Below are 25,229 nucleotides of genomic sequence, written 5' to 3'. Positions count from 1 at the left end.
GATATGCCAAAGCGTCATGCTGCCACCCAGACAGACCTCAACAGCCTGGAGAAATGGTCTGACAGGAACCTCACAAAGTTCAACAAGAAGTGCACCAGTATATGTTGTACACCAAACATCTGGAAACCAATCATTTGGAAAACAGCCTGGCAGAACAGGTAGGCAACAATGTAACTATAATCCAACAATCTACCCTTGCAGCACAGAAGGTTAATGGTATCCTGGGACAAAGCAGATGATTGTGGACAGCAGGTTGACAGAGGTGATCCTTCCGTTCTAGTCAGCCCTGGTGAGGACACAGCTAGAGTGTTGTGTCCAGTTCTGGGCTCCTCAACACAAGGCAGGGACATACTGTAGACAGGTAGAGAAGGCATGAAGATGGTAAAGGGACTGAAGCTTCTGTCCTCTAATGAAAGGCTGAGAGGGCTAGGCCTGTTCAGATTAGGGAAGAGAAGTCTCAGGGGAATGTGATCAATACTTCAATATCAAATACAATTTGATCAAGGCAGTGTGTAAAGACAGAGTCAAGATCCTTTCAGTTGTACTCAGTGACAGGACCAGAGGCAATGGGGCAAAAACACTGGAGGTTTCCTCTGAACATCAGAAAAAAAAAATTTACTGTTAGGGTGACTGGGTACTGGCACAGGTGGAGTCTTCATCCTTAGAAATATTAAAAAAAAATAATCTAGACATAATCATATGAAATCAGCTTCAGATGGACCAGCTCGAGTAGAGCAGTTGGATCAACTGAATTCAGAGGTCCCTTCCAACATCAACTGTTCTGAAAATCTATGATTCTGTAATGCAGATTTGTGAGTGAAGCCCAGTGAAGACACAGAATTCAATAAAAGTGTTCAAAGCATTATAAAAATAAGGCAGCAACATCCTACATCAAATTGAACTGTTAGTTGCATCAGGCTTAGCTTTGATTGACTCTATGAATCCTCAATTTAAATGAATATTAAATCGAGTAAAATAAAGATCTTTTCCACATACCAATAGCAACACTTACTTGTTTGGTACTATGCTATCTGTGTGCAAACTCTGCTAATACAAATGACTTCATATAAACACTCAGATGAATGTCCTGCGTGGCATATCTATAGGAAATCACCAAACCTGTAAAGTACATTGATTTATCTTTTATCACATTGCTTCTCAATTTAGGTATGAACAAAAGATCAAGAGTCTTTTTGTTTAAATTAATCTTTGTACTTTATAACAGTAACATTGTTAGACTGGTTGACGACTCATACCGATGCCATGGACTTCATTATAACTAAAAGAAATTTAGAGCTGAGGAATATAACAGGCAATTATAGATAATACATGAAGATAATTTTTCTCTCCCACTTCAACCAACTGAAGCTCTCCCAGAAAAAAGGATGGCTCATCCAGTGAGAAGAAGAGATGATCACTGTTAAAGCTGTTCTATGAGTTGTTTGAGCAGGTCGTTGTGACTAAGAAGTAATTTACACTAGGAAGACAGAAGCATATAAAATGATCAAGCTAATGAAAGCACATTATTCAGAATCCTTCAAAAAATCAAGATACAGTTAACTTAGTTTTATGAATATTTTTAGTGCTTTTAGCAGCACCTGGGTAAGGAGCAGCTGTGAAGATAAAATATTATTCCATAATGCTTTATGATCATAAATCTCATTTGTGTGTTTCCACTCTCATTTAATTTTATATCAGTTCAGGCAATGGGACTGCATATTTCCATGTGCTGCATTCCATTCATCAGACAGTCTTCAGGAAGGAAATACCATCAGTGGATGAAAAGAGTTACTGGTATGAAAAAAGTAAGTATAATAGAGTTTTAAGCTTTGGGGAATAAGGGGGAATAAAAATAACATAGTAATTATTTGAGGAATAAAAATAACAGCTCTGCTTATGGGCGGCAGAGAGACTTCAGTCATAATGTATGTGGTGTGTTATTCTGTATTATTAGCCCTGCATGGCACTGCTAAAGAGAAATGGTGGCAAGTCAGGACTAATATAACAGGAACTGGAGTATTTGTAATTCCCTCATCAACACCTGTTGCATAAAATGTAATTTGCTCATTTGTAAAAGCTGTGCTTCTTTAGAGGCAATCTCCAAATCCTTTTTTTTCGGATGTACCTGCCCTAATTTTTACAATTTGAATGTGGCCCAAAATAGCTTGCATTTTGGTTTCATGTAATTTGAGGATTCCGCAGTGTGCACACTATTTAAATTACATAAAACACAAAGCAGCACAGGGGTATATGTGACCAGAGAGGTCCGAAAAAAAAAAAAATGAATTTAAAGAGGATTTTTGTTGGCTTTGTTTTTGTTGGGTTTTTTTCAAGAGGCAGAGCTCTCAAATCACCAGGAAGAATATTAAGAAAAGCAGTTAATATGTAGTTAAAGGAGTCGTAATGCATATGAACATATGTTGTTTTACCTAATTTTGATCAACTTAAAAGTAAAAATATCTTTATTCTTTAGTTGGGTTTAACACACCATCTGGTTTAATTATTCCTTAGGTAGCACACCATAAAGTTAATAGTAACAGTATTGTTAAGCCAATCAGAAAGAACATTTCTGATGTGATTTTTCACCAAGGATGTTTCTCTTAAACCCACTGACTATAAGGTCAATGTAATAAGCTTTTGCATAAGGATTATGTTACTGCCAGTGTTTGACAGATGTTAGTTGCGAATAATCACCTCTCAATTGACTCAAATCTGCTTACTAAGTGAAAGAATTTAAACATAATCTAAAGGGCTCCTTTAATCTAGAATTTTGGGCAAAATTTTAATTTAAAAATTGTTGAGAAGCTCTAACAACATTAAACCACAAAATCCTATACGGTAGTCTACTAAAAAGAAATAAACTGGAGTTTTTAAAAGTGACATTGATTAAAGAGACAGAATTCTAAAGCTAATCTCAGTCCCCGTTTCAGCAAAGAAAGATGAAGCCTTCAGAAACTCAGTGAGCCTTCTGAAATCCACTTCTTTGATCAACTAGGCAAGCGAAATATGGAGTGTTCATTACTCATTGTAATACCAGGGGGACAGTAGAGATTTAGGGATTCACTTCAACATCTTTGAGTTGAAAAGTGACTTCAATCAGTTTTGCATAATCCCAACTTTAAGGAATTCTAGTGAAGTTCACCATTCCCCTCCTGCTGACTTTCAACAGACTTAATTATTGTTTAAAATTTTAGCAAGAAACTACTTAATGTATCTTCAGGAGAATTATTTAAAAATTTAAAAAAATGCTGTAACAAATTCTTACAAAACTGAATGCTTCCTTATGGCCCCAAAAAACCTGTTTCTGAACTGACCAGAAAAAAGATAAGAAGGGGCTATAGAACAGAATTTCATCGCAACAGGTTTATAAGAATTACTTTATCAAACATACAAACACACAGTATGCTATTCTCAATTCAGCAAAAGAAAGGGAGAAGATCTAGAATACATTATATGAGTGCTTGATAGTCTCATATATTGGAAATATATGAGAAATATATTTAATGGAAATAACATTTATTTCCATTTAAAAATGTAGTATTATATGTTCTCATTCATATTCCAAACTTCAGCTGTGTGATAAAAAATGCTACATGGTGATAATGAATTAACAAACCAGATATCAGTCACACTGAAAAAAATACCACATTAAATCACTTTAATGTCACAGTTAGTAATCCTTTACCCAATTCCTATGCTTTGTTGCCCATTATTGCAGTATACAATTTATGGCACAGTATTGCCATTCTAAATCACACCAGTTACAGTGGAGTCCAGTGTCCCCAGGAGATACAAGAGGCAAAAAAACCTTAATTTCTCAAAGCCATTCGAAATGGAGTTATTGGAAATAAATTTTCATTTACTAAATGCCCCTAAATCTCATTCAACCCCAGACTCTCTGAACAGAAAACAGCTTGGGAATGGAGATCTTTAGAAACAAGTGTACTGTATCCCTGCTCAGTCCTTAGATTTCCCTAAGTACATATTTGCAGCTACCTCTGTGAGCATTGGGCTGAATAAATGGTTGATGCAACCAAGTGAATTTGTTCCTGTGTTTGAACATAAATAAAGAACTGAACTAAATAGAACAGATAGGACAGTAACCCATAAAATGATAAATAAATTACATCAGGACAACTCTGGGTACCTAAATGTGTCTTCTCAACAGACAAAATGTTACACTAAAGACATGGATCCCTCTCAGGACTCATTTGGGGAAGTCCTACAGATAAGAATATACAATATTGATGAACAGAAGTCATTCCATCTGTAATTCAAAACTTGAATTTAAAAAGCCTTATCAAACAGTCCAAGGGAGCTAATCAATTTGTCAGAGATATCAGAAGATGAAGACAATAATCCATAGGTAATTCCATAATTTAGTGAAGATTTATTGGAACGAGTAATCTCAGCCACATGACCTTACACATTCTTACGCCAGCCACTGCACTCAAGGAAGCTACCTGTCTGAAAGCAATTTGACAAAAAAGAGTCAGCAGACTCTTTTGAAAAGTCTACATGAGATCTCTTCAAGTAATCAAATCAAGTGCTTTGGTATCACAGGCCCTTATGTAATAAAATCCTGTTTCTAAATCAATTAAATTCCACTTCCACTTAATCCTGAACTAACACTAGGTTTTTTAAAATCTTTGTTGTTCTTTATTCTTCTGACGTACCATATATCTCTCAGTTGTTTTTTGACTAAACAAGTGAAGCAATTTTCAACTTCATTTCTAGAAGGGACATTCCATTTTTCTGAATATCCAATCATTTTTCTCCCTAGTTCAGTATCAGTTTCTGAATAAGGGAAATTATACATGGTTTTGCTAATCAAGTCTAAACAATGCCATCTATAGTGACATTAACGCTTCTCTATTTTCTAATTCACCATGGGGTCACACATCTTTTTCACAATCCTAGTAATGATTCACAGCTCTCCTGCAACTAACTGCCATGCCAAGGTTCCCTATTGCTGGAAGATGATAGATAATCTTTCATTTTATGGCAGAAATTCATGCTGATAATTAAGAAACAGAACCACAGAATACTTAGTGTTGGAAGGGCCCTTGGGTGAGTTTCTGTTCCAAGCCCCTGCCAAGCCAGGGTCACCTAGAGCAGGTTATAAAGGAATGTGTCCAGGTGGGTTTAGAATGTCCCCAGAAAGGGAGAATCCAAAACCTCCCTGGGCAGCTGTTCCAGGACTCTGCCACCCTTGTGAAATTCTCTCTCATGTTGAGGTGGAACTTCCTGTTTTTCAGTTTATTGCCACTGCTTCTCATCTTGTTGCTAGCACCATGAAGAGAGTCTGGTATATCCTCTTGGCATAGGCCTTTGAGATATTTGATGAGATCCCCTCTCAGTCTCTCCTTCTCCAGACTAAACAGGCCCAGCTGCCACAGTCTCTCCTTGTAACAAGAGATGCTCCAGACCCCTCATCATCTTTGTGACCTCTGCCAGACCCTCTCCTGTAGGTCGTTGTTCTTCCTGAACTGTGGAGACCAGAACTGAACACAACATTCCAGAGGTAGCCTCACTAGGGTCAAGCCAAGTGGAGAAGTAGCATCACCTCCCATCATCTTCTCAATGAATCTCATATGATGCTTCATCTAACTGTGGTTGATCCCATTCTATTCTCAGTCTTCACTCATCATCCCGTGGTGCTGCACTTTTTCTTATAGGTAACATATCAGTACAATTTTACTATGCAAGCTAAAGGAGATATGTGCACCCTAAATACATTTGCTTCTTCAAGCATTGGATACATTGCATTATTTGATACTGTTTAGACCCTATGCTTCAATAAAAAACATCCAAGGCTCATACTGTAGCAAATGCCATGATCAAGTCATTTGTTCTAAACTAGGGAAACCAGCCAAACAACAAATTCTACATAGAGAGACTATTGCAACAGCTATCTGATTTTATATGTAAAAGAAAATTCTTAATACTTTCCTTTTAGTAGGAAGCAGCTGTACTCTTAACTTTACTATGTGGTAAACAGGAGGGGAAACAGCTGTTTAAAAAATCGTAACATTTGTAGTGAAAAATGGCTTCAACCCTGGGGATAATTGATGTTGCCAGCAGATTGTTTGAAAATTACCATCAAAGCATTGAAATAAGACGTATTAAAATTCAGCAGATTTTAGAGTAATTTTGAATGTGAAAATTAATTATAATTATTAACTCTTGGTCTGTTCACACATATTAGTGGTCAAGAATACACAATTGCAGCTTAAAATAAATTCTTCAGTCACTCACTGGTAGCTGTGACTAGAAGCTACCTAAATATATCAGGAAACTCTCACAAAAGGGAGCCTTGAAATATAAACATAAAGTTATCACTTTATCCCTTTCTGTCATTATTTCTTTTTCATTGCAAGTTCTAATAACTTGATCAATGAAACAAGAAAACCAAAATTATTATGGGGTTTTAACCATCCATTTTCTAAGTGAAGGATTATGTAGCTGAAGAACAAAAGATGCACTGGGATTCAGCAAGATTAAGCCTTACCCAATTCTTTTTGTTCCCATGTCAATCCAGTCAAAGAAAATATCAATAGCTCTTCTTCTACTTCAGTAAGTGTACTGTTCTTTAAAAATTACGCCAAATCAATTATATTCCTGTAGACAATCGGACACAATATTTACTAATTAGCAAAGTACCTGGTTTTTTGCAAACACAGTTACAAGACCTAGATGTCAAGTTTTAATGGGTATGTATAGCAACATACATTTATATAACTCAGAAAGACTGTCATTTGATTATGACTGCTGGTCAGGCATTGAAAGTACTAAGCCATACAACAGTTTGACATCTAAGTGCTGGACATATTCTCAGCTGCTGACCAAAATCTGATCACCTTTTTCTAAGCAAAATATACAGTAAGTAGTAAAAAGCCCTTCTGTCTGACACCACCTGTCAGCTGGACTTCAGACCAGGCCACTAGCCTCAGACAGCACCTGTGGCTCTGCTGGATGACCTCTGCATTATAGGAAAAAGGAAGACAGTCATATCAATTCTAAGAGACTTGGCACCTTTGATATAGCTGATCTCCAAATACTTCTACTTTCATCCCAAAGACAGTTGCAGACAGCAAACACTAACAGCCTGAAATGACTCGGGCCATTTTTCTCAAACCATAAACACAGGAAAGTACAGGTATTCCTTTTCTCTACCATCTTCAGACTCTGACAGTGGTTGCACTCTTCCTATTTTCTTTTCATCAGGATCCAGATCTGCTAAGTGCAAGCAGCAGAATTCACACACTCCTTCTTCAACTCTACCCTGCATCAAGTATAGTAAACAATTTCGGTTAAAAAGCTCCTGGTTAGAGAGGAGATGGTGGGAACTGAATCCAGGAAGGCCAAAACAACACTTGAAGCATGACAGAAGTGCTCAACCCTCCCCCCCCCCCCCCCCCCTTTCTCTGGAATCACTTCCATTTACAAATATGTTTGTTGCATTAAAACAGGTCAGAGTTTCAAAGATATATTTTCTTCATCTTCGGCTCAGATACCATGGAATCAAAAAATGTTCCCCTGGATTTTATCTGAGACTTACTGGAACTTACCAGGCATGGGTTGGTCCTGGTGAACTGGTCAGTCATTTCTCCAGATCTGCACTGCTTGTATGAAAGGAGGAGGGAACTGTGATTTTATGTGAAAATAAATCTTCAAAAGAGATAAAATTCAAAAGAATCAACTAAGCAATAAAAGTGTGTACAAAGATTAGTTCAAACTTTGAAAGGCCTACATTGGTCCATGAAAGTAACTTCTGTACTCATTACCATTCCAAGAAAACAATTATGTTTGTCATTCTTCACAATGAAGTGTAAGCAACAAAAGCTTTATTATGGTATTAGCATCATTGTGATACTAATTCCCACAAGATTAATTGAATACAAATCCAATTTTATTCAGATTAATTTACCTTCATTTTCTTCTTTTACACACAAAATGGAAAGACTCCTATAAATTAATTGAGCTACTTTTTCTCCAAAGGAGAGAGAGGGACATGCTTGTTGGCAGTGTTTTATGAACCTGAAAGGTAATGGGCCCCATAAAACTCTTTGACACATGTTTTTGAGCTTCACATAATTAGTCTGTATCTCATACTTGTAGTGTAAAAAAGACTAGTCTCTTCTGCCTGATCATCTACCAGCCAAATTTGCTGCACACAAGAATTTATGTCATAGATTTTTATTCCTTTCTCTATAAAAAACAATATCTAAATTCATTGAAGTAGTATGCCTTTTATCAAAGGCAAAAATAGCAGTTGCATTATGCTTATCCTGCAAAAACACACACCACAACCACTCTTTTTCAATGTTATTGAAAACACATGATGAAAATAAAATCATGTTTACAAACGTGTTGCTGATGTACAATCAATATTCTTCCTGGAAAATTGAGATTCATCTTCTTGAATGAATTGAGATTTATCTGTCCTTCACAGAAGAAGTTCCTGGGCATTGGAATGGGCTGCCCAGAGAGCTGGTGGAGACACCACCCCTGGAGATGTTTGAGAAAACACTGGATATGGCACTTACTGCCATGGTCTAGTTGGCAAGGGGGTGTAAGGTCATAAGTTGGACTGGATGACCTCAAAGGTCTTTTCCAAACTTATTAATTCTGTAATTCTGTGTGATCTTACATAGACCTGATTTTTCATATGTACAGAATCTAGTCAGACAATGGGGAAGAAAATCCACTATAAAACTAGGCTTATGCTGTGTGTACGTGGACTCTAGTTGGTACAGATAGAATCACTATCCAAAATAGGGTGTAGGAACAAAAGATACCAATTTCTGGTATCATAAAAGTTTCACATTTAGTTGAAAACTTTTTCAAATGTGGTATAGAAACTAAAATGAACAGAGAACTAAAGCAAATTTAAAATAATACCTCAAAGCTGCCTTTAGAAATCTAGCTTGTTTCAAAACAAGCTGTACACTTAATTTCAACAGCATAAGAAATGTTGAGAGTTTGCTATATATCTTGATACTATCTGCATGTCTTTCATATGTGGAAGTTCTACTTCCATTGTTAGTTCCACTGGCTCAGGCACTACTGCAAATTTCCAATGTTTTGTTTCAATTTAGCCATCTTAAATTCAAGTAAAGAAAAAAAAAGTCTTCTCTTTTCACTATTAATACTCCTTCATCATCTTCAATTGATTTAAAAGGAGGCTTTTCAACTGTTTACATAAATTAAATCATTCCTCATCTTGTGTACTTAAAGTCACTCAAGTTCCTTGCTTTTAGGAAATAAACATTATGGTAATTTTCCTGGAATAATATAAACTGTTAATACATGTATGTGTTAAATGCATCAAAAAATACGCATTCTGTCTGAGAACAGTCCCAACAAGATCTACTTTCAATGCAGAGAAAATGCATTTTTATGGTTATCACTATTGTGGTTTATAGATGTAAGCACTGCAACATTTCATGAACCTTGCAGTCAAGATTCCTGTTAAGTGCACACAGTAAGTAAATGAATTTGCCAATACACATTCTGTAAGATCTTGATTTTCCTGTCTCTCAGCTAAAATACTACAAAAGCTAGGAACGAACATTTTGACAGATTGTAACCACTTTAATTCCTCCACTACAACAGTTCTCACATTAAGCAAGGAGGCAGAAGTATGCTCTCAGCAGGTACAGCTTCCTGACTAGCAGTAATGTTTCAGACTCAGGTGCCTCTGGGAAAGACAAAGAGAGGCACATTTGTTTCCAACGAAGCAAAACTGAAGTGGATGATCCAGCGTATCAAATGGTCTTCTCATATGTGTATCCCTCTGCTTATTTTGTTTTTATCTGAACTGTGCAAGTCTGTCAGCAAAACTATGGAACTGAATAGGAGACCAAGACAGGAGGGGGGAAAAAGGGATATCCAAAAGATAAGGGAAATGTAGTTAAGAGGAAAAGCAACCAACGCGCAGAAAAGCCTCAGTGTGGATTCTGAAGCTTTCATTATTTAATGACAGAATTTTCTCTGACAGTGTTCCATTACATGTACCCGATTTAACTCAAAATTTTACTCCTCCATTATTTCCTGAAATGTGTATTTTTTTAAATTCTAACTGAAGTTGAATTAAAAATTGAAAAATCAGTAACAATGTCCAACTCATGGTACTATCTCTGATCTTCCCTGAAAGAAAAAAAAAAAAAAAGTGCAGATTTAGAGATATGGGGAGAAAATGCTACATTTTGATCACTTAAGTTCAGCTACAGTGTTACACTGAGATATTTAATATATGAATTTATAGAAATATACACTGAGAAGAGCAAATCAGAAGCAAGGTAAGAACACAAAATTGGTCAAATGCATACTTCAGAAATGTCGCTATTTAACTTTCCAGAAGAGCTCTGCAATTCTCATTCCACATGCTTTATGTCACCATCACTTTCAAACAAAGACTAAAACCAACTAGCTATGATTTAAGTTCTAGCTTCCTGACACACACGTTTAAGACAGTTGTTCCTCTTCCTGGAAAAATGAATGTCATTCAGCCAAACATCGACAAAGACAAGCCATTGGTGTCTTTTGTCACATAAAACATATAGGATCTCATTAATACTGACATGCATCTGAAATTTAGACAACAACCTCGTCATGACAAATGATACACAGCCATCACTTCTCCCAGGGCTCTCCAGCATTTTGGCAACTTAAAAGGTTTGTTCAATAACATGCACTGAAACTGAAGGCATATTTTTTCCTCAGCCCTTCAGTACTTAACTTCTGTGCAAAATCATATCTGTTGCTTAATACACTTCCAAAATAATTGAAAATGGCAGAAGAAAATTTTAACTAAATTCTAACAAGGTACTTAGACTCAAGACTACATTATGCTGTATCACAGCGTTTATAATTGGGCTCAGAAAACGTGACGTGGAAAAAAAATACAACCAACATAAAAAAGGCCAGTTCTCAAATCTCTGCAGATCTAGCAGTTGAGAGAAAAATTCTCTACACACATATCAAGTTAATTTGTCTGAGAAGTCACTGACAAACTGTGATTCACATAGCAGTACCTGTCATGCCAACTAACAGAAAAGCACTTCAGAAAGTGGCAAGACAAACAGTAAGGGCAATTCACCTGACCTTAGATAAGAAAAACAAGAAAGCAAAACTGAAAAATACAGAAGTTAGAAAACTAATATTGGAACTTGATGCCAACACTGCAAACTAAATTCAAAAATAAACCCTCAGGAAGGAAATGGTTGTCATTCATTATAAACAGTGAAAGGAAAGGTAGCGAAATATATTGGGAATCTGCTCTAATTAGATAATGTAGGAGATGTTTTCTTGTTTTCTACATTTTGGCCTTTAAAGGAGACAAAAAAACTAAAACAACCCTATAAATTCCAGAAAATTTACTAAGAAAATGAGACAGGTGCATCATTTGATATTTGTGTCTATGCTAAATTAAAACACTAGGGAAAAGATTATTTTCACTCTGTGAAGTTGAGGATTCTGAAGGACATCCTTTTCCTCTATAAAGAGATGAATTATGGGAGAAAACAACAGACAAAGATTCTTAATACTACCTATTCTCAACACAATGTAAACCCTGTGAAGACAGTGTTATATTTATGTCAAAGAATATTCTGGTATACCTTCATTGCCATCAAATGTTGGGGCTAATTTTTAGTAGTAACTGGGAGGGGGCATACCTAGGACAGGGAGATTATTTCATACCACCTTAGGTCATTGCCAGGTAATGGGGAAAGGCACTCTCACTTCTGGGGAGAAGGGGTTCCTTCTGGTCAAGAAAACATGGCAGGCGTACTGTCCAGTCTTGTTTTATTCTCATAGGGGCTGCAGTGACCATTTTTGCATGTGAATCACCCTCTTTTGCACACTTTTACTACTACCATTGTTGCTGTTACTGTTCATTTCTTATCTCATTTCTATCTCCAGTAAATTTTTCTTTTCTCAAACCCATAATGTTTTGTGCCTCCAGTTGGAGCTGGGGTGGAGGGGGAACAGCATTTGGGGTTTTTTTAGCGAGAGTACTAAACTGGAGAATACCATTTCTAAACCATGACAAGTAAGGCATTCTACATTTGTAGACGGGATTAAGGTAGATATCTCTAGTTACACAGGCAGCACAACCAGAACTGAACAGCTTTTAGACAAAGAATCCATGAAGATATATTTAGTGAAAAGCAATATATTCCTTGAACAAAAATATATTTATAAAACAATGAGCTATAGAAGGCAACAAATCTCTCCAGATGAAAAGGACTGTAAAAGTAGCACTTAAACTGAAGAATGGAGAATTGGAGGAACATCTCGCATCATAAAGACCAATATCCTCCCAAAAATAATCACGTAGCATTTTTCATACAAAGCTTTTATTTTCTTCATATCTGCGTTTTGTACACAAGGTAAGCATTTAAGGTCTTCTTTGCCCCTAAAGCTTCTTATAAACATGTATACATTGTTCATCTTTAAACCTTCTCTTGGCTAAATAACTAGTAGATGAAGGTGTTTCAAATGTTTTAACCACACTATTAAAGCCTGCATGGTGAAAATGTGTTCAATATTGTTTCATATGGAAGGGGCTTAAAAAAGAGAAAAAAAGGAATGATAAAGCTGGTAACATTTCCTAAGCTCTGAAATTCACATACTTTCAACTTCTGGGGGAAGCCAGTATTTTTAGAGTGTCCAGAGTGTAACAATACTGGCAAAGGAACTGGAGAATTTATAACAAGACAAAACATTGCAAAAAATATTTGAGATACAAACTGTTTGCAAAGATGACCTCAGAAAATCCCAGTAATTTATGCCAACTACATTCCTTGAATTGTACAAATCCTTTGCTGCATTAATTCAATATCCTGACCTACAGTCTTAATCAATCCATATCACAAGCCCATTTTTCTATATTTTCCTTCCCTAAAGAAATATTGAACTAGTCACTTAGTATTAAACATTTCAATATTAGATGTGGGCCTTGAAAATAGGAAGAGCAGCATCCTAAAGATGCTATAATGATGGACTGGATTAGTGTGACAACATGTTTGTTTTAATCTTAGCAAGTTGTCTATCTGCCAGCAAAGACAAGCACTTCTGCAGCACAATTTACATCAAACCCTAAAGTCTATCATGTATCTAAAAAAGGTCACATGAACTGCACTGTGAAAATGCTTATGCTTTCACTGACTTTAAAATGAGATATGGTAAATATAGATGACTACACTGCAGAAATATAAAGTAAGGAAAGTCCTGTCCTGTTCAGATGAAACTGAAATTATTTGTCAGCTGTTTTTTTCAATCTATGAGGATCTGACTTCCAGAGCAATTATATTTGGGGTTGGTGGTTTTGTTTGTTTGTTTCCCGACTGGAGCTGATAATTTAAAATGGAAACATCTGCTAAATTATTTAAAATTATATCTTAAAAGATCATTATTCCAGAGATTGTGGTCTACAAGCACATGTTAGGTCAAATGCTTTAGAGCAGGTATTTTCATCAAAATTATTACCTTTCAGTAACATTCAGTGATATCAAATTTTAAAGCCTCTTACTTTTATTTTAAATATTATTTTTTTACTGAGCACATACATACACAAAACCATATATACTCTCACCTTATAATGAATGTTCAATAGAGCATTACTGACAGTAGATACTTAAAAAGCTCTGGAAAACCTTTCTGATACTTTCCAACAAAATCACTTTCAATAATAACTGTGGTTATTATAATAGTTCAATTCAGGAAAGAATTTTTCTTATTTTTTTATTATTCAAGCTACACAGAACTACACTGGAATTTGTTCAGTATACAAAATAAATAGTAGAAACAGCTACATTTCTTTAAGGTTGCACAGACGAAAAGTGTCTACCCAAGGTATAATTAAATAAAAGGTTTGGTTCATTTTGGTTCAAAATAGGAGAAATCAGTGAACCCTTTCAGAAACGCAAGAGAATGCTACCAATAACAGATAAACTCTCAATATCTGTTACACCTGTATTTGTTTAATTTAAAGCAAGAGAACAAAACTCATAGACTGGTTTGGGTTGGAAGGGATCCTTAAAGATGATCTACTTCCAGCTCCCACTACCACGGGCAGGGGCACCTTCCACTAGACCAGGTTGCTCAAAGTGCCATCCAGCCTGATCTTGAACACTTCCAGGGACTGGGCATCCACAGCTTCTCTGGGCAACCTCCCTCACAGTAAAAGACTTCTTATGACCCCCGTGAATCTACTCTCTTTCAGTTTAAACTACTGGCCTTTGTCCCGTCACTACAAGCTTTGGTGAAACATCTCTCTCCATCTTTCTCACAAGCCCCCTTGATGTACTGCAAGGTTGTAAGTAAGGTTTTCCCTAAGCTTTCTCTTCTCCAGGCTGAATAACTCCAACTCTCTCTATTGCTCTTCATAGCCTTCAGCCCCCTGATCGCTTTTGTGGGTTTCCTCTGGGTTTGCCAGAAGTGCCAGAAGCCACTCTTCTCACAGCATTTCAGCATTTCTATGTTCAGCTGAACCATTTAATGAACACTGCAACAGCTTAGCTTAAACCCACTTCTGTCATCTGGCTAAGATGTTCTGCCAAACTTCGCACTGGTCTAGTTCAATGGAAAAATTAAATATCCACTAAAAAAAATATTGACAGCTGAGAGTGTGAAGAGTGATTGAGGTATTCAGGGTTAAAGGCATCTCTATTTGTCAGTGTATTATCTCTTAGAACGCATTTGTCAAGATCAATATTATAAGATAATCAGGAAAAAAAAAAGAGTTCCAAGAGCAAAGATCAAAGCCACCATAAATTATACTTGGATTAACAAGAACTCAGAAAGAATTCCCATTTACTTTTTGTTAGACTTCAGTCACATGTAGTGATATTTCTTTTCCATAATACTAATCTCCTAGGCATTCTGTTCTGGGTTTTTACTCAGTTTCTGGTACAGAAAGTACAAACAGAACACATCTGTTAACTATGTTCTGGAATTAACCTCCACACAAAACCAAACCAGAGACAGTCCCAGCTCCAGACCTTTAAAACATCAGAATGAAGAATGGGGTCATAGCATAAATTGCTACTTTCAGTTGCAGGCAAAGGCAGAAGGAGGCTTTACTATGTAAGGTAAGTGATCCTAAAAACATCATAAGATCCTGTCCTGTTAAAACACTCTCCTGCTGGAAGAGCAAGATTTGACAGTGAAGAAGGATTCTTGAAGCCAAGGGTCAGATAAAGGCATAGGTTAACTCAGGCTGCAAGAAAATGAGGCAGCCTAGGAGTGGGATCATTTCCTAGGCCATTTAGCGATAGGATAAAGGGCAATGTTTAAAAGTGCTAGTGGACTCAAATTGAAAGAGGGGAGGTTTAGATTAGATACCAGGATGAACCACTCTAATGTGAGGGTGTTGAGGAACTGGAACAGGTCTGAAAAGCTCTCATCCCTGGAATGGCTCAAGGTCAAGCTGGATGGGGCTCTGAGAAACCTGCTCTAGTGAAAGGTGTCCCTGACCATGGCAGGGGATTTAGGACTAGATGACCATTAAAGGCCCCTTCCATCACATGGCATTCCAGGATTTTACGAGGCAGAAATATACAAAAAAAAAATAAACATATATAAACAAACTAAAAAACCATCAGAACTATAAATAAGTCACACCAACCTCCAGCCTTGGAGGGCATTGTAACAAGAGAAATTGAAGTTACAGGTCTCTCTACATTTAGTTTATGTTTTCTCCAAAAACAGCATATAATTTGGCAAAATAAATAACACTTTCTTCTAGAGAAGCAACTTCTTTATTTCTGTACTGCATCACAGGCAATGAAGTGAAGTGTTAGGACATGCAAAAGCACAGATGATATTGAATAACTGGATACTACCCAGGAGAAAACCAGAGGGGTTGTTGCTCAGAGACTCCTTTAGAAAAAAATAGTCATACTCCTCACCCCAGTTAGATGATTTCCTCTTATCTGAGAGCAATCGAGTGTTTGAAGGAAGACATCCAAAGCAGCAATCCATTCAGAGATCAAAATAATACACAGGCCACACAGTTTGGAAGAGATCCAAAGACCATCACATAAATGCAAAACCCTCAACCATTTTACTTGTTATTCATGAACAGTTCTTTTATTGAAAAACATGCACAAAGTATTTGAAATAAACCGCTATACCAAAAATATTGGAAAACATAGTCTAAATACAGTTCATATATTTTCAAATAGTCACCACATCACATTTTCCAATTCGTAGGGCTAACATAAAAGCATATCCGTGAAGAGATGACTTCCAAAACATCTACAATAAGCAAATTTGCCAACCATCTGTGCAAAAAGCAGTCTAACTTAGATTAAAAAACAGAAAAAAAAATAAGTAGATTCCCAGTCCAGCAGTGGAACAACACACCTGATCAAACATGAGACTAAGCATGGAAACATTCTAGTTTGAATTTAGCAACAAAGAATACGCAGACCAGGAAGACTGTGGCTAATCAAACTCGCTTGGATTTGCCTATATAACTAAAACTTCTACATGAACCACAGTATCCAAGTGCATTTTTGAGTTACTGACAACATTCAAGGCATATCTCTAATAAGCAGTATTTGACATGCCAGATGCTGGACTAGAAGTCAATGCTTTGGATTTTTTTTTTTTCCATGTAATAGCCTTATGGTTAGAGCATTCTCTAAGAAAGCACTAAATTACACCTTAAAAACTGAGATATTTCATACTATCCTCTTCTAGCAGAGAAGAATGAGTGGGAAAATATCCACTCCTAAAGACTAAGCTCAGTGAAGGACTTTCTACTACTTCTTCAGTGGCATCAGTAAGGAAAGACCAGAAGATTAATGGGACTCCAGTAAAACAAAATCTAATCTTGTTCATGTTTACACCCTTAGCTGGAGCAGTGAGGCCCTACTCCACGCCCCCAATACAGTTTTCATAGTATATGAAAAGAAAAAAACTAGTACATTACATAAACACCACAAAAAAAAAAAAAACTGCCAAAGAGGTCTCAATCTCTGTCTTGTCAATTCTGCTGAAAGACATGGAATACTCCTCTACCACACATTTAATTGAAAATATCCATTTTCTTCTAGTTTCCCCTCCCTACCTACTTTCCATTATCCATCCATACCAGTGGTTATACTTGCAAGGGAAGTATGAATTTCCAGAATTCCAACACATTTGAGAAATTGTGATAGTGCTTACTTAGCCTTAAATGGTCAAATACAATATTAAAAGCAGTAAGAAGACATTTCTTACACTGATGCCAAGGACTTCTATGTAATAGATGTCATGTAATGTCATCTGGACAGACGACAACACAACTGGTGAGACAATCTTAGTGTCAGTTTGGTACTCACATTGACAGGTAGCATGTTGTAGATGCCATCAAGTTCAAAGGACTGGTTTTGTCACAAAAAAATGAGCCTGCTTCAAAAGGAGCAGCCGGGACATTACATAAAAAGCATAATTTTAATATTTTACTTTTTCCATTTAATGCCATAAAAGCATTATTTTTCCTTTCTAGATACATATTAGGTTGAAAAAGGTCTGACTAATGACAGTTGCTCTCTATGTAACATCCTGCGTGCAAACATTGGGAAAAAATACATGCACAGTAATTTTTGCAGAAAATATAATAAAGTTACAGATCAGGTAAGCAGATTTTTTTAAAAATCTGTGGTTTTCAGTTTTGAAAACAGAAGAAGGGACCTGAATGATCAAAAACAGGAGCTGTAGGCTTTCATTCAGAGCTGACTTGCTTGCATCCAATGTAAATGGGCAGTGGCCATTCACCATCTAACAGCTGTTCAGTAGCCTATGCATGATGATATGGTAGGTCCTGTAGTAGACAGGTGACAGTCAGAGTTAATTGCCATTCCTGCTGGCACTCTCAAAGAAGGAAACAATAAGACCTGGAGACTATAGTAGCCCATGTCTTTTACACAGAAAACAACTCCAAAACAGGACAATGAAAAGGTATTTTTCAAATGAGGCATGTCTACATAATATGTAACAGCATCTCAATTTAAGGTGAGGATAATATAATATAATATAATATAATATAATATAATATAATATAATATAATATAATTAATATAATATTTTTTCTGTGGCTTAACCTCAGCCAGGAACCAAGCCCCAAGAAGCTGCTTGTTCACTCCCCATGAGCAGGACTGGGGAGAGAATCAGAAAGGTAAAAGCCAGAAAACTCATGGGTTGATATAAAGATTGTTTAACAGGGAAAGCAAAAGCCATGCACATAGGCAATGCAAAATGCGAAATTAATTCATCCCTTCCCATGGGCAGGCAGGTGTTCAGCCATCTCCAGGAAAGCAGGGCTCCATTATGTATAACAATGAAGTCATTGAAGATGAACACCATCAGTCAGAATCTCCCCCTCCTTCTCCTCCCCATTTCAGAGACTGAGCATGATGTCACATGGTCTGGAATATCCCTTTGGTCAGTTGGGGTGATCTGTCCTGACTGTGTCTCCTCCTAACCTGCCATGCACCTGCAGTTTCTTCACCAGTGTGGCAATAAGGAAAGCAGAAAAGGCCTTGGCTCTGTGTGAGCCCTGTTCAGCAACAGCAAAAAATATCTCTGTATTATGTTGTGGAAAGTACTTAGCATTTTGGACTTTTGGATTCCTTTTTCCTGGTACTATCACCATTTAGTAAGCATAATTGCTGGGTTTCATACTGCTCTCTTCCATACACAGTACTCAAGGCAAGAACGTCAATTTTCCAAGTACCATTCAGTTTTGGTAGCTCATTTCAGAAAAACCCCATTTAATCACCCATAGAAATATTACCTTAAGAGAACATCACAGGGCCCTAATGTTCTACTCCTTAGCCTTAAAAAACAATACAAAAAGGAAAAGTAAAAGCTTGTAACAGCCACAACTTTGCTAAAGGCTGATTCATATATTGCTTAAAAAGTTAACATTTACATATAAAAAGCTCCTCAGTATTTATAGCAAAGTGAATAAATGCACTAAAAAGTAGTTCTGAATCAAAACTATGTTATTTAGATTCCTGATGTGGCAGGTGGCTGTGATACCACATAGAATTTCCTTAATTTGACCAAACTTTCTAACATGGTAAAATGCAAACTCCAGTTACAAAGAAGAAAAAAAACAACTATTCATTTCACCTTTACAACAGTAAAAAACACAGCATGAGGTATTCACTGTAGGTGCTTCTCTCTGATTTATTACTGTTCATTCATTAAACAAGTATGCAAGATACATGTCTGGAATCCAAAAATGTCACAGCTCTTTTAGTTCTGAATGCCATGAAGGTGCCCACTTTTTACCAGGAGAGCCTTCTGAGGCTGTTTTCGCATTTAATGATGCTTCTGTTTAGGAAAATAACCCCTTGTAGGTCACACCAAGGACCATAAACAGCCTATTTCTACTACTTTGTTTTTGTCTTCCCCTGTTGAGAGCCTACCAAATCAGACCATTTTCCTTCAGATGGAGAATATTACATTATATTTATCACTATAGCAACTAACCTAATTGATTTGATGCAGGTTTCTCTTCCACCATAGGATGGAGCCATTATCCCTAAGTATAATCTAAACTTTTAAGAGAGAAAAAATTATGAGTTTATAATTTTACCACATCAATAGGAATATAATTTGGCTTTAGATACTGAAGTATAAATGAAAGTCTTGTGGGTTGTACATGTACATCCAGAACATTCTTTATAAATATGCTTATATGTCAAGTGGAACTTAGAGTATGGTGCTTACTGGTTGCTCCCAGTAATAGGGATGACTATTGTACAACAAATACACTTTCAGAAACAAAGATTCATTAAGTAATTAGGAGAAGGAGAAGCAATGTTCAAATAACTGATTCAGAAATAAGTTGTGTCAGACTAACAGACTAAAAATGGAAATAGGCAAGACAGATAAAAATTTTATTTACAGTGGTATTAAGAAGGGAAAAATAGAAAAGTTCTTTTCCAGATATTGTTTTGGAGGCTGCAGGGTTGGTTTTCAGTAGAATGATATAATGAAAGATAATAAAATATTAGGTTCCTGTAATTAGTTTGATAATACATTCACCTTTATTGTTATACTTCCATATACCTGAAAATAAGGTGTGGGGGAAAATAGAGACCACCTTACATAGCCAAATTCTTTCCTTTTACTTCCTAATAAATATGGCAATCCTGTTATTTTTAAAGCATTATTAAAAGTCATCATGTCTCCCCCAACACCCAGATCTCCTTTTCTTAAAATAAAAGGCATCAGATGAAAAAAAAACAGACTGATTAAATTCTACCTGGTTTTTAAAATAATTCATGAAATCTGAAGTGCTTCTTTACCTAGAAATAGCTTCACTTTTTTTTTTAATCTTGATTTTTCACAGAGCAAAAACCATTTTTTCCAATGTCTCAAATAGTACTACTAGAGAAAATGTTCATGATGCTTCATTAACATTTGGAATTGCAATTGTCAAATCAGTGAAGCATTACATTAATGGTGGAGTGTTTTGACACTGCATATTTTAAGCAGCATGGTGCTTTTCAGTGCAATATGAAATGAAGAGTGTACTACATATTTCAGGAACATCATCTACACTGGCTGAGAGAACTAATTCAAAAGTGGTCTTTAAGCACACTAGAAAATGCCTTCATTTTATCGGCCAACATTTGCACTTTTCATCAGTAAACAATGCAAAAAAATAAACAATGAACAATATGTACCAATTCAAATGGATCATTACATTCCTTAGGACAAAACATTTTCAAACTTATCATTGCTGAAAATGAATAATTTTTAAAGTGCCAGAGTTCATGGTTAACTCTTTTTTGAGGCCATGCTGATCGAAAATATACACACAGAAGATCTCACATCTTCTCATAAGGAGCCTGTGACTCTTTGGACACTTCTAGCACAAACTGAACAAAATATTTGCTATCACTAATACCAAACTGACTTCCCTTTACACTAGAACTATTCATTCTGTAATATGCACTCCCATGATACAATAAGTTCTTTTAAAACTCACAATTTTGTATAGCATTCCTCTATATTAACACATTAAATATAGCATTATGTACAAAATTATACTATTAAAAGTGCGGCCTGTTTAATATGCTTTTATTAATGAGAAGTGTAATGCAAAATGTGCTAAATTACAAAAAAATATTACAAAATATGTTATTCTTTTTGGAATAATCCACTTTCAGAGTCATCAGTATTAAGGGCGCCTGTAATATGCAAAAACAAAAGTGAGTTAAAGATTCTCCTAACCAATTAAAATCATGTTTCAAAAAAACCCCAGAACACAGACAGAAAAATAGTCAATGTAATACAGTTGGAGGGAATGGAATAGAGGGTTAAGAAATGCAGCAGGTATGCTCCTGCAAACCAGCACCTATTTCCTATTCATCATAGCCTACACCTATTACAGCTCAACAAGACAAGCCTAGTGCAAAATCTTTTATGCTTCAGCTAATGAAAGCAATATGCACCATGGGTAAATTACAGACCCCATTCAGCTCAGGGTGGGAAAACACAGTGTAGATTCATTTTGGCAAAGCAGTGTGGGTCCTTCCTAATAAATTGCGTATTTTTCATTATTGCACAAAAACTGCTTTTTTCTATTCTCTTTGCAAGTTTCCCACTCTGGTGCTATGGACTAACTTGTATTCTCTAACTTGAAGAATGGGCATTAACTCCATTTACATTATATAATTGCCTGAAAATAATCCTAGATGAAAGCAAAACAAAGAAAAACAAAAATGACCAAAACAAACAAAAAAAAACCAGGAAAAAATACAGACCTTTAAAGGTATTTATAGTCCAAGTACTCGATTTTTACAGATACCTTATCTGCTACAGTGTAATTAATGGAAAAATCTATCAAGCCCTAAAAAAGAATATAAAAATTCTACTGATAACCTGAGATGCAGCTCTAAAACAGGCAACATGGACTTACTAAACTGCTAAGGATATGCTAAGGAAGTGCCAAGATTTGCTCCCATGGAATTTCAGAGGATCACATATGATCCCAGGGATGTTAAGACATCTGTCACTTGATGAAGTACGTGCTTCCTAAAAGAATGAACATAAGCACATCAGCTGCTCTTCATGGAAGGAGGACTGAGCTAAGAGACTCTGTACATGGAGGGAGCAGCCGCAGAGGAATCTGGTAACATCTGACAATAAACAGTGAACAGTGATCACTACCGCTAGAAAGTTTGTTTCTAAAATCCAAGAGATGTTACTCTTTGGACTGGAAAAGCTACATCTACAATCTAAGGACATCTCACTCTCCTGAGAAGCAGCAGTATTAAAGTGCCGGTCTACCTGCTTTGCCATAGGGGAGTGGGGGAAGATGTACTGAGAGGCAAGTCTAAGGCACAGTACCTATGCCTGCCAGCTTCAGAGCTTGGCCTTCAACCGAAGTGTCACCTCACACGGGAAGGGGGTAGATTTATGCCCAGCAAAAGCACCAGGACAAATATGTACTTACTGCAGTAAGCGATTAGGAGACTAGCCAGGATCATGATAGCCCAGAAAGTTGAGGACATGCTTGGCAAGGCGCTGGCATCTTTCCTACTGCTTCTCCTGGGAGATGGAGCCATTGAAGCCACTTCCCCGGCGGGGGGAAAGTCAGACAGTTTCACCAGCCAGCTCTCCCCTTGACTGATGGCCTTGCTCCACGTGTAATCCTCAAGGAAGGCATCTTCCAACGACTCTGCTGTTCATCATCATCAACATGGTCCTATTGCAGGAATCATCTTCCAACCAGAAAGCCAAGACGACTCTAATGTACGCGGGGCTTGGGAACAGTGGCCACAGCCAGCTTCCCTCCTGTCACTGTGATGGGATTTACTAGCATGGAGGGTTTCACTGCGGCTTCGATGCCTCACGTAGTACTGAGCTTCGAAGACGTCCCACGAACGAGCCTCTTTTTATTTTTATTATTTTCCTTTCTGTGTTTGATTTGCAAAAGCTGCTCCGCTTGCTGTCCTTACCCCTGCCTCCCCCTGGCCGGGGGCAGCCCCTGCAGGCGGAGCGCGGGCCCCGGCGGTGCTAACGCGGCGCCTCCCCCGCCCGCCCGCCCGCCCGCGGCTCTACGGCGACCCCCGCTCAGGGCGCCGCCGGCCCCCAGCCCAGGCCAGCATGGCCGCGGGGGCCACCGAGGGGCGAGGGCAGCCCGGCGTCACCACCGCCCGCCCGCCCGCCCGCCGGGCAGGGCTCCGCCGGGCAGCTCCGCGCTGAGAGGGCGATCTGCGCCCCGGCCCAGCGCCTGCACGGCGAGGACAACCCCGTCCCCCCACGGCCTGTCCAGCCTGAGCTTCCCTCCCGACCGGTCCGGCGGTTCGACGAGGCGGAGGCGTGAGAAGCGGCCGGGACACTTTAGGCGGAGGGTCAGCAGCGGGTCTCCTCCGCTCCGTGCGCTGCCCGCTCCGCTCTCAGGCTCTGCCGCTACGGCAGCGCCGGCCCTTCAAGTAAAGGGAAGCGGGAGGAGGAGGAGGGGGCCGGCGGTCACGCCCACAGGTGCTCAGCGCTCCGAGCAGAGCGCTCCTTCCCCCGCGTCGCTCCGCTCGCGCGTCCGCGCCGGAGCAGCGCACCCGCCCCGGGGCTCGCATCGCCCCCCGGCCCCGCGCCGCTCCCGTTCCCGGGCGGCGCCTGCCGGGTTTGGGGTGGGAGGAGCCGCCGGGGCGACTGTCCCTGTCCCCGCAGAGGCTGCTGCCAGCCCTGGAGGGCCTGCGGTGGGAGCGGGCCGGGCGGCAGGCAGGGGCCCAGGGGCGAGCCCTGTGCTTCGGTGGGATAGAGCCGGCTCCGGGCCCCGGCGTCTGCCCGCGGCCGCCAGAGGAGAGGTGCGCGGAGGAGCCGCCGGGCCGGGAGCGGAGGCGGTGCCCGCCCCGAGTCCCCTCTGGGAATCTTTCCTCTCGGCTGACACGGGGTCTCGACAGATGGGGAAGAGGCCCGGGGAATTGTCACTCCCAGTCCCCTCACCTGCACGGTGCGGCTCGAAATCTCCACGATGTACTGCGCCTCGACACGACCGTAGATGCTAAAGGAAACAATTCCTCATTGTGTATCCATCTGCGGTCCTTATGGGGACTGCTGTTGGCACGCGGTTTCTGTCGCTGAAATGGCAGCGACACATCGGTATGAAACCCACTTTAGAGGGCTTGAGTTCACATGTGTGCCAGTATCTCTTATGATTAAAAGCTTAAATATTCTAAGAGGGACAAGGTAGTCGAGCTTTTCTGTTCAGAGTCTCCATAGCAATGTCTTCAAATTAATATTTTAAGTTCTGCAGAAGGTAGTCGTGTTCCAAGTACAGGCAGGATTGGCAGACTAGAAGAGGAGCTTGGTCACAAAATGTCCCATTATCTCCTCCTGTGTTTTACTTGCATAATTGAAACGCCATGAAAAAGCTGATCCATATTCCTTCAGAAGCCCCAGGTTTGTCTGATTGTTTGCCATTTAAACATCTAGACTTAAAATGGCATATGGATGATGCAATATTCACAAGACAGGACTGTAAAGACCTTTTTAGTACAACTGCACTTGATTAGATACTTGTGACTTAGTTCAGTTTTGCACCATGAGGACATTGCCAATCTAATGGCTTTGATTTTAGAGAAGATTTTCTACCAGAAGAGAGCTGAACTGAACTGGTACGACAGTAGATTAATGTGTTCAAACGTGCTTCAGAGATGAAATCTTAACTATTGTTTGGGTACAACTACATTTGGGTACCAGAACATCTCTTTCCATGTGGCTTTCTTTTCCCTTATTTTCATGGGAATTTGTTTTCTAGAATAGAGCATAACTCAAGCATTAAGAAATGCTAAGTTGTATTCTTCTTCCCCATATCATTTAAAAGAGCATTTACATGTAGAGATGAAATCTTTGTATCACCTTCCATCCCTAACTTACACACTATATTTTTCCTTCCAAGTCAAATTAAATTTGTCATCTCCCTTGGAATCCTGAAGTATTACTTCAATTTGATGTTTTAAAGTTGTGCACCTTCATGAGTTTTTTTTTTAAAAACTGGGACTAAATGTAAATAAGTGTTAAGTAACAAAAATGCCTCTGCATGTTGTGCTGCTGTTTATTGCAATTCCAGGACTAACATGTAAATTAAGCAGCTTTCTGCATTAATGAAAAAAATTTATTACCATTATAGCTGTAATGAATGTCCAGTTCAATAACATATTTTAAAAATTACTATAAAGAAAAAGCAGAAGTATCTTGAAATGAGA

At 38.3% G+C, this 25,229-nt stretch overlaps 1 protein-coding gene across 2 annotated transcripts in view; it reads right to left on the bottom strand.

Moving 5' to 3' along the window:
* The window catches only part of TAFA5 (TAFA chemokine like family member 5), a 481,932-nt gene extending 458,776 nt beyond the window's left edge, over positions 1-23,156 (bottom strand). For both annotated transcript variants that reach the window (XM_066182939.1, XM_066182938.1), the window contains exon 1: positions 22,475-23,156. In XM_066182939.1, coding sequence (XP_066039036.1) covers positions 22,475-22,586 — 112 coding nt within the window. In that variant the 5' untranslated portion in view covers positions 22,587-23,156. The remainder of the gene's footprint in view (positions 1-22,474) is intronic.
* Positions 23,157-25,229: the final 2,073 nt, after the last annotated feature.

Source organism: Chamaea fasciata, unplaced genomic scaffold, assembly GCF_029207755.1.
Source record: "Chamaea fasciata isolate MVZ Bird 193981 ecotype frontalis unplaced genomic scaffold, bChaFas1.0.hap1 SCAF_5, whole genome shotgun sequence".
Classification (NCBI taxonomy): domain Eukaryota; kingdom Metazoa; phylum Chordata; class Aves; order Passeriformes; family Sylviidae; genus Chamaea; species Chamaea fasciata.
This window is presented reverse-complemented; position numbering and strand designations above follow the sequence as displayed.